The sequence below is a fragment of the Amaranthus tricolor genome, chromosome 14 (genome assembly GCF_026212465.1).
Source record: "Amaranthus tricolor cultivar Red isolate AtriRed21 chromosome 14, ASM2621246v1, whole genome shotgun sequence".
Lineage (NCBI taxonomy): Eukaryota > Viridiplantae > Streptophyta > Magnoliopsida > Caryophyllales > Amaranthaceae > Amaranthus > Amaranthus tricolor.
In genome coordinates this window covers 12,554,442-12,563,965 of record NC_080060.1, presented here as the reverse complement: position 1 = coordinate 12,563,965, position 9,524 = coordinate 12,554,442, and the positions used below count along the sequence as shown (strand labels likewise).

General features: G+C 38.8%; 2 protein-coding genes across 2 annotated transcripts in view; both read left to right on the top strand.

Annotated features, from left to right (window-relative positions):
• LOC130799558 (uncharacterized) overlaps positions 1-9,524 on the top strand; it is a 19,253-nt gene that overhangs the window by 6,187 nt on the left and 3,542 nt on the right. The window lies entirely within an intron of this gene.
• LOC130799557 (uncharacterized) lies at positions 5,828-7,457 on the top strand. The gene is made up of 3 exons (XM_057662686.1): positions 5,828-6,211; positions 6,313-7,252; positions 7,341-7,457. Exons 1-2 carry the CDS (start codon positions 5,843-5,845, stop codon positions 6,652-6,654), a joined length of 711 nt encoding a protein of 236 aa, XP_057518669.1. The 5' UTR covers positions 5,828-5,842; the 3' UTR covers positions 6,655-7,252; positions 7,341-7,457.

Here is a 9,524-nt window from a genome sequence, read left to right as displayed (position 1 = left end):
ACGTGTTCGTGTTGTTGTTCATCTTCTTCATCTTCACAAACTTGTTGCTGTTCATCTTCACAAACTTGTTGCTGTTCGTGTTGCTTCTTTTCATCTACTGTACATCATCAAACTTGTGTTTTGAAGGTAAATCCTTGTTGCTTCTTGTTGCTGTTTTTATTTTTAATTTTATTTTGAACTTTTGCTGTTCTTGTTGCTGTTTTTATTTTTATTTTTATTTCATCATCAAACTTCGAATTTTCATAAACGAATTTTGTTGCTGTTCTTGTTGCTGTTCATCGAATATATGTTTTTGTTCATCTTCTTGTTGTTGCTGTTCTTGTAAAAAATCTTGTGGTCATTTGAGAAGATGAAGTTGTTTTTGTTGTTGATGTTGCTGTTCATAAACCATGTTTCTGTTCATCTTCAACTTAAAATCTTGTTACGTTAAGTTGTTATTCTTGGTTCTTATTCTTGTTGTAAAAAATCGAATATAATCCTGTTGTTCTTGTTGTTGTAAACTAAATCAAACAATATATCAATAAAGCAATATCAAATAAAAAGGGCAGTTTCGTCATGAAGAAGATGAAAGACTTCGAATAGGATTTGTGTACGTAGGTTAGATCAGTCATGAAGAATAATGCAAGAAAAAAAAACTCTTTAGTTTAAGAATATTAATTATTAATTTTGGTCTCTGTTTTCGTTGTATTTATTATATTTATTTTAATAATTTGCATTATTCAAGTTTTTCATATATATGTTTTACATTATTTGAATATATATGTGTGTGTGTATATATATATATATATATATATATATATATATATATATATATATATATATATATATATATATATATATGTGTTTTACACAAGTTTTGGTCTCTGTTTTACATATATATGTTTTACATTATTCAAGTTTGTTAAATATTTGTGATATTTGTTAAAAATATGGTTTGTTGTTAATTGTTATACTTATTAGAATTAGAAATAAGTATATATGTTTAAAAGTTGTGTATTAATTTTGTTTTGAATCAATTAATCACACTAATTAGGATGACAAACGATCGTTCTTGGACGTATGGAAGCATTGAATCGTCGGAATTTATTGATGGCGTATTAGAATTTTGTAGTATTGCGGTTGAACATCAAGTTAGGACGGGGGGAGTTGGTTTTTATTGCCCATGTGTCAGTTGTGGCAATGTATCAAAGGTAGATAGTGTTAATATCCTTAGGGAGCACATACTTCGACGTGGGTTTAGGCCTCAATATCATGTTTGGGTTTGGCATGGTGAGGAGGGAGTTTACAAAGAGAAAAGTGTTGTTGAGGACGTCAATAATGTGGCCGATGTCAATGAGGATGTAGTAGATCATGTTGATGGGTATGAGACAGATGAAGAGAATGTTGATGAGGATGTGGATCGTGTTGATGAGATGATGGAGGGAGTCGAGGATGAGTTAGGAAAACGTCCTCGTGTTTTTGACTTGTTGACAGAGGCTTCTCAAAAGCCTTTGTACCCTGGATGTACAAAGTTCACCAAACTAACAGCAGTGTTGACAATTTTCAACATTAAGTCAAAGTTCAATTGGAGTGACGCTAGTTTCACAATGTTATTAGAAGCGTTAGGTGAGTTGCTTCCTGAGGGAAATGAACTTCCAAAGTCGACATATTATGCCAAAAAGCTCATGTGTCCTTTCGGCTTAGAGTACCAAAAGATTCATGCGTGTCCGAATGATTGTGTGTTGTATCGGAATGAAAACGAGAACTTAGAAGAGTGTCCTAGGTGTGGGTTATCGCGCTACAAGCGTAAAGGGGCTCGGGATGCTAAAGGGCCCCCGGCTAAGGTATTGTGATATCTTCCAATAATACCTAGATTCAAGCGCTTGTTTTCTATAAAGAAAGATGCGTTAAATTTGAGGTGGCATGCAGATAGGGTGAAGAAAGGTCACTTGCTCACACATCCATCTGATTCTCCGGAGTGGAAGAGTATTGATAGGTTGCATAAGACTTTTGGGGATGAGGTTCGTAATTTAAGGCTCGGACTGTGTACGGATGGAATGAACCCGTTCGACAATCTTAGTTCTCAACATAGTACTTGGCCGGTACTTTTAGTGATCTATAATTTGCCACCTTGGTTGTGTATGAAGCGTAAGTACATAATGCTTTCGCTTCTTATCTCGGGTCCTAAACAACCTGGCAATGACATAGATGTGTATCTTGCACCTCTCGTTGAGGATTTGAGAAAGATGTGGGATGAAGGCGTTTCAGTGTTTGATGCATATGCTAATGAGGAGTTCACCTTGCGTGCAATGCTTTTATGCACCGTTAATGATTTTCCGGCATATGGCAACTTATCGGGGTATAAGAACAAAGGGAAGAAAGCATGCCCGATATGTATCGATGACATGGAATCCACGTGGAATCCTAAGTGCAAACACGTATTCATGCACCATCGAAAGTTCCTCCCACGAGACCACCAATATCGTAAGAAGAAAAAGTTGTTCAATGGGGAGGTTGAGGACCGTGTAGCTCGTCGACCGTTGACCGGTTATGAGGTTTATGAACAGGTTAAGGGAGTTGAGACTGTATTTGGTAAAACGGGGCAAGTGCAAGGAGGTGAAGGCCGATTATGGAAAAAAGAATCAATCTTTTGGAAGCTTCCATATTGGAGAGATCAACAGGTTAGGCATTGTCTTGACGTTATGCATATAGAGAAAATGTATGCGATGCCATACTCGGGACTCTCATGAACATTCCGGGTAAGACAAAAGATGTTAGGGCCGTGCGAGATTGGTTTGAATGTAAGGGTCTTCGTCCGGAGTTGTGGGCACATGTTAAGGTGAGTAAGAAAAGAAATAGAGCTGATGATGAAGTTGGTGGCAGTAAGAAGAAGATGCTTAATGACAAAGTTTATTTGCCTCCAGCTTGCTACACATTGTCCAAAGCAGAGAAGCGGACATTTTGTGAGTGTTTGTATGGCATTAAGGTTCCGTCTGGGTACTCATCCAACATGAAGAGATTTGTTAGCCTAAATGGTGAGCTGAAGTTGGGAAGCATGAAATCTCACGATTGCCATGTAAGGATGCAAGTGTTCTTACCAATTGCAATCCGTGGAATACTGCCAAAACATGTGAGATATGCTATTACCGAGCTATGTTCGTTCTTCAACACAATTTGTAGTAAAGTTCTTGATCCCTTTAAACTTGATGCACTTCAACTCGACGTGATTGTAACTTTATGCAAGTTTGAGATGTATTTTCCACCTTCTTTCTTTGACATAATGGTTCATCTTATTGTCCATGTCGTTCGTGAGATCAAACTTTTGGGTCCAGTTTTTTTAAGGTGGTGTTATCCTTTTGAAAGACACATGGGTGTTTTACAAAACAAGGTGAGGAATCCAGCACAACCCGAGGGGAGTATGATTCAAGGCACTGTGAGCGATGAGATTAGTAACTTTATAGCCGAGTATTTGGCCATGGCAAAGCCTATTGGACTTCCCACCTCTAGACATGAAGGAAGGCTTGAGGGAAAAGGAACAATTGGCTCCAAATCGGTCACACCTCCTCGAGAAAGCCTTCTACAAGCACACTTGTATGTGTTGCATCATATTCCGAAAGTTCATCCTTTTTTGAGTGAGCATTTTGATATATTGCGCGCAAAACATCCTTCTAAAGGGGATAGGGCATTGATGCAGTTGCATAACAAGACGTTTATTAATTGGTTTCATAATTGAGTAATATGCGAAGAACTCAAGGGTGTATCCGAAATTGTTAAGTGGTTAGCTTTTGGTCCTCGTGATGATGTCAATAAATATGAGGGTTACGATGTCAATGGCTTCACATTTTGGACTGAGGGTCAAGACAAGAAGTCATCGTATCTACAGAATAGTGGGGTTTCTATTTTGGCGTCATCTACATTTTACGCGAGTGCGAAGGATCAAGCGCCGGTTGATGCTAAATTGGTATACTACGGGCGGGTACATGAAATATGGGAGCTTGACTACTCTACTTTCAATATTGGTCTTTTCAAATGTAAGTGGGTAGATAATAATCGACGATGCATAAAAAATGACGACCCTTGTGGATTCACTCTTGTAGACTTAGCTCGTTTGCGTGATAGTGAGGAGCCATTCATACTAGCCACACAAGCCAAGCAAGTATTCTACATTGTAGACCCGTCTGATAAAAAATGGTCTATTGTTGTACCGCGAAAAAGAAGCATTCTTGGTATAGGTGATGTTGAGGATGAGGAAGAATATGAAGCTTTTGAAGACTCCCCTCCCTTTATCAATCCAATATCAGTGGATCAAGATGATGTAGATGATGTAGATGTTGGTTATATGCGTGTAGATCACACGGAAGGAATACATTTGAATTAAGTGATTCACAAGGTATGAATTTAAAGCTTTTAAAAGTTTTTTTGGCACTTGGTTTGTTTTGCATGAAACTTTGCACAGAACACTTATTTGTTATATATTATTGTGTTGAACGTACGTATTAGAATTGTAAATCATAGTCATATTCTTAATATTACTTAGCTTATGTTCTAATATATTTCTATTCATACTCTTTCAGGTACTGATATATAATGCATCTATTCAGAGACGAAATTGTTCCCGAGATTGAGACCTCGGATAATGAGCATCGTAGTTACGACAGTGAAGAGGACCAAATTGTGAGATTCGAGCGTATGGCTGAAGACGCTCCACCTCTAGAAAATGATTTTGAGACTGAAGACGCCCCACCAATGGATGCTACCACTACCAGTAAGAAAAGAAAAGGGCGAGGTCCTACGAAAAACCTCAAAGTCACGGAACCAATGCATTTGGAATACAATGCATTGGGTCAACCCTGCGGAAAATGGCGTAGGCAATATGGAAAACAAGTGGGCCTCTGTATCCGCAAGATTTCCATATTGCACGCATGGAACATGGTTCCAGAGGGTTTGAAAAACTCTCTATGGAATGATACTGTGGTAAGCAACTTTGCTATTTTTACTCATTTAGTTTCATTTTAAAATTAATTTAATTGACAGTAACAAATATAAATTTTTTTTGTAGAATCTTTTCCACATCGAGAGCGATGAGGACAAGAAGAATGTGTTTCTTTCAGCTGTTGCTGAAAGATTCAGAGATTTCAAATCCAAGCTAGTAACTGGCTGGATTACGAAGACCCGTGCCCGTACGACCAAAAAGGTCAAAACGGGAAACGAAGGTGGAGAGCAAGCACCTTCGAAGATGCCCTACGAAATATGGGGTCACATATCAAAGAGGGATTGGGAGGCCTTTGTTGCCAAAAGAACAACTCCCATAGAAGTTGTAAGTATTTCATATTATATTACAGTTTACCAATTTGAATTTACTTCTTTTGATTCAGTCATTAAACTAATACATGACATTTGATTTCTATTGATTAATTAGGAAAAGCGTGGTAAAGCTTCAGATTCTGCAAGCAAAAGGAAGTTTTACCATCGTTTAGGCCAGAAAACGTACGATGAGGTCCGAAAAGAGTGGGTGGATGCGGGTTTATACCCCAATCAAAGTTCATCCACACCCTCATCTACGACTACCTCCGCATCCGTACATACTCTTGCTTGAGATCGGGTGCGTGATTGGTATTGCGGGCTTCATTCCCGAGATGCTAGTGGTAAATTTACCATTAATGATCCGGGAACGAAGAAGGTTGCTGATGCTGTGGTGAGTTTTGAAATTATTAAGTATATTCTTCATTTGTTTTGTATTCTTTGGCTTTGATGTACTTATACTAATTACTATATATGTCACTTTTTATTTGAACAGATGGGCTGGAAGGAAAAAGAAGCTACGAGGGAGTTCACCCCAAAAGGCAATGTTGACGCATTGCATATGGTCTTAGGGAAAGACCACAGTGGGCGGGTAGTCGGAAAAGGAGGCGTCCGCGTGGGGTTACAGAAGGCATTCGGCAAAGAGTGTGTTGCTACTCAATCCCGAACGGCACTGCGGGAAGAAGCAGCAACCCTCCGAGCGGAGATTACGAAGGACGTTCTCGCGAAGTTGGCCACCGTGTTGCAAAAGATGGGTGCACCCATTGTGGACTTGGCAGACCTGATTGTCGATGATCAGGGAAGTCAACATGGGGATTCTAACGCTTTGGTCGAGCCAACACCCGAGCCCAGTACCCCCGTAGCACCCCAGCTCTTTACTAATACCCCCGTTGCTCAAAATCCGGAGCCAACTCCGGTGCCAGTGCTACAGGTACATAGTTTTTAAATATAATAGCACTTATTAATTTAAATTGCAACGCGTAATTAAAATTTTATTATGATGCTTATTATACTAAACGACACAATTTTCAGGAGGCGACTCCTTGTTCTCTTTTGCTGCCTCAGTTAGGTGTTGCTAGTGATGGCGACTTAACTGAGGTTGCATATGGTATGGCACAGCCAAATAAAGAGGGCCAAACAGTGCATTCAGTGCCTGTTACAAGTGGCCACATCAGTGTGGCCGTGGAGACTATTGTAAAGGGGTTTGAAGATTTCTCACTCCCAATTCCAATGCCAGCATGGAGCCTTGAGAAACTATCAGACGCCCTAGGTAGTTTCGTCACATGGCCATATGCTTGGGTCCGATTCACTAACACGGTAAGAATCATTTGTACCTTATTTATTTTTATTTTTTTAATTGCATGCTCACACTAATTTAATTTTATAAATTGAAATAGCAAAAGAGTCCAAAGGGATCTTGTAGAGAGGTCGGTTCCTCAGCAAAGGTGTCGACTGGGTCAAAGTCGATGCCAAGCACTCCAATTTTGACTGATGAGGAGCTAAAAGATCTCTCTCAAGATTGCAAATGGCTGCATTATTGTGCATCTCGCATAAGTGAGGAGGACCCAATCATGTTGCCCCTGCTGAAGGAGCAATACTGCTTTTCAGAAGACCCGTTTGTAATTATTTGTCCTAGTGACATCGGGCAATTTTTGAGAGGAGAGATGCTGAACGTAGCTCTTTTCCATGTCTACATGAGGTGATGTTCATTATCTTACAAGTTAGGCATTATTGTTTAATTGTTTTAATGACCGAATTACTAACAAAATTCTCTTATTTGTGAGTTTAGTGCGGTTTACGAGGAGGTAAATTCTTGCGAACCTCCAATAAAAATTGGATGGTTTTGTCCGGAGACGATTTCGGGTAGTAAATGTAGAAATGATCCAGATGCCGTCAGAGCATACATTGAAACTGCTTTGACTAATTCCCTTGCATGTAAACACACATTCATTCTGGCTCCATATTGGGAAGAGTAAGTTTTATTTTTGAAATTGAACTTATCTTTTGATTTTTAAAGTCACCTAATCTCTAATTTGTTGATTTTAAATTTGTGTTTGTAGTTTGCATTGGATACTTCTGATCATATGTCCTTTAACGAACACCGTGCACGTCTTCGACTCATTACAAAAACCTAACAGCCTACCTCGCAACACAAGATTCAAAGCATTGTTGAATGCGTACGTAATATTAATTATTTTACCAATTTGATTTAATTAAGTGTTATATATATATATAAATGGTATTACTTTTCCCATGCGTTTCAGCGCAATGAAAAGAGTGCGTGGACAAATGGGATCTACATCCAGAGCCACATTTCCAAAATGGATAGCAAGAAAGGTACACAAATTCGATTTTATGGGTTTTGTATAGGTTTGGTCAAATGATCATGAAAAGAACACGAAACAACCACAAACACTTAAACAAAATTCTGATCTAGCAAACTGTCGACCAGCCCTCCTTCGGCTCAGCTTCGAGGAGTCCACGGGGATTGTTAGAATGGTTTTAGGACCTTGATAGCTAGATCCAAGTACCAAGATTCCATTTCCACTTTAGCCTAGGTCCTGGATGCATAGGTTTGGTCTCCACGTGTCGTGCAAGGTGGTCTGTTCACTAGTTTGATGCTGTCAATTTCGCGTTTTTATTTGTCAATTTCGCACGTAATTTAGGTCAAACATGGTTTGTTATGCACGAAACTTGGCACACAACACTATTTGGCATATATTATTGTGTTGAAATGGTTAGAATTGATAATAATAGTCATATGCTAGAAATTAGAAGTTAAGTTGCGATTTTATGCGTTTTTAAGCGTTTTTGTCAATTTTGCGCGTAAAGTAGCTCAAACTTGGTTTTGATGCGAAATCGGGGCTGATTTTGGCCTTGGTTATGCAAGGATTAATGTTTTGCGTAAGCTTTGATTAATGACACAGTCAAAAACTACAAATGATCATGAAAAGAACACGAAACAACCACAAACACTTAAACAAAATTCTGATCTAGCAAACTGTCGACCAGCCCTCCTTCGGCTCAGCTTCGAGGAGTCCACGGGGATTGTTAGAATGGTTTTAGGACCTTGATAGCTAGATCCAAGTACCAAGATTCCATTTCCACTTTAGCCTAGGTCCTGGATGCATAGGTTTGGTCTCCACGTGTCGTGCAAGGTGGTCTGTTCACTAGTTTGATGCTGTCAATTTCGCGTTTTTATTTGTCAATTTCGCGCGTAATTTAGGTCAAACATGGTTTGTTATGCACGAAACTTGGCACACAACACTATTTGGCATATATTATTGTGTTGAAATGGTTAGAATTGATAATAATAGTCATATGCTAGAAATTAGAAGTTAAGTTGCGATTTTATGCGTTTTTAAGCGTTTTTGTCAATTTTGCGCGTAAAGTAGCTCAAACTTGGTTTTGATGCGAAATCGGGGCTGATTTTGGCCTTGGTTATGCAAGGATTAATGTTTTGCGTAAGCTTTGATTAATGACACAGTCAAAAACTACAAATGATCATGAAAAGAACACGAAACAACCACAAACACTTAAACAAAATTCTGATCTAGCAAACTGTCGACCAGCCCTCCTTCGGCTCAGCTTCAAGGAGTCCACGGGGATTGTTAGAATGGTTTTAGGACCTTGATAGCTAGATCCAAGTACCAAGATTCCATTTCCTTTTTAGCCTAGGTCCTGGATGCATAGGTTTGGTCTCCACGTGTCGTGCAAGGTGGTCTGGTCACTAGTTTGATGCTGTCAATTTCGCGTTTTTATTTGTCAATTTCGCGCGTAAAGTAGGTCAAACATGGTTTGTTATGCACGAAACTTGGCACACAACACTATTTGGCATATATTATTGTGTTGAAATGGTTAGAATTGAAAATAATAGTCATATGCTAGAAATTAGAAGTTAAATTGCGATTTTTAAGGGTTTTTAAGCGTTTTTTTTCAATTTCGCGCGTAAAGTAGCTCAAACTTTGTTTGTTTTGCACGAAACTCGGCACACAACACGATTTGGTATATATTATTGTGTAGAAGTTGTTAGAATTGAAAATCATAGTCATATTCTAGAATTTACGTGTTAAGTTGCGATTTTATGCGTTTTTAACCGTTTTTGACACTAACATCTATTTTCTCTTAGTGCTTTCAACAACCTTCTGGGTCCGTTGATTGCGGCTACTACGCGCTGAAGTCCATGGACGATATTATTAATGCCGTGAAGGAGGTTGGAGTCGAAAATATAGATGCCGTAAGTA

Bases quoted from the DNA above. Each gene is read 5' to 3' on its own strand.
- LOC130799557 (XM_057662686.1), top strand. From the start codon at position 5,843: ATGGTCTTAGGGAAAGACCACAGTGGGCGGGTAGTCGGAAAAGGAGGC. The intron at 6,212-6,312 runs GTACATAGTTTT...CACAATTTTCAG, and splicing joins CTCCGGTGCCAGTGCTACAG to GAGGCGACTCCTTGTTCTCT.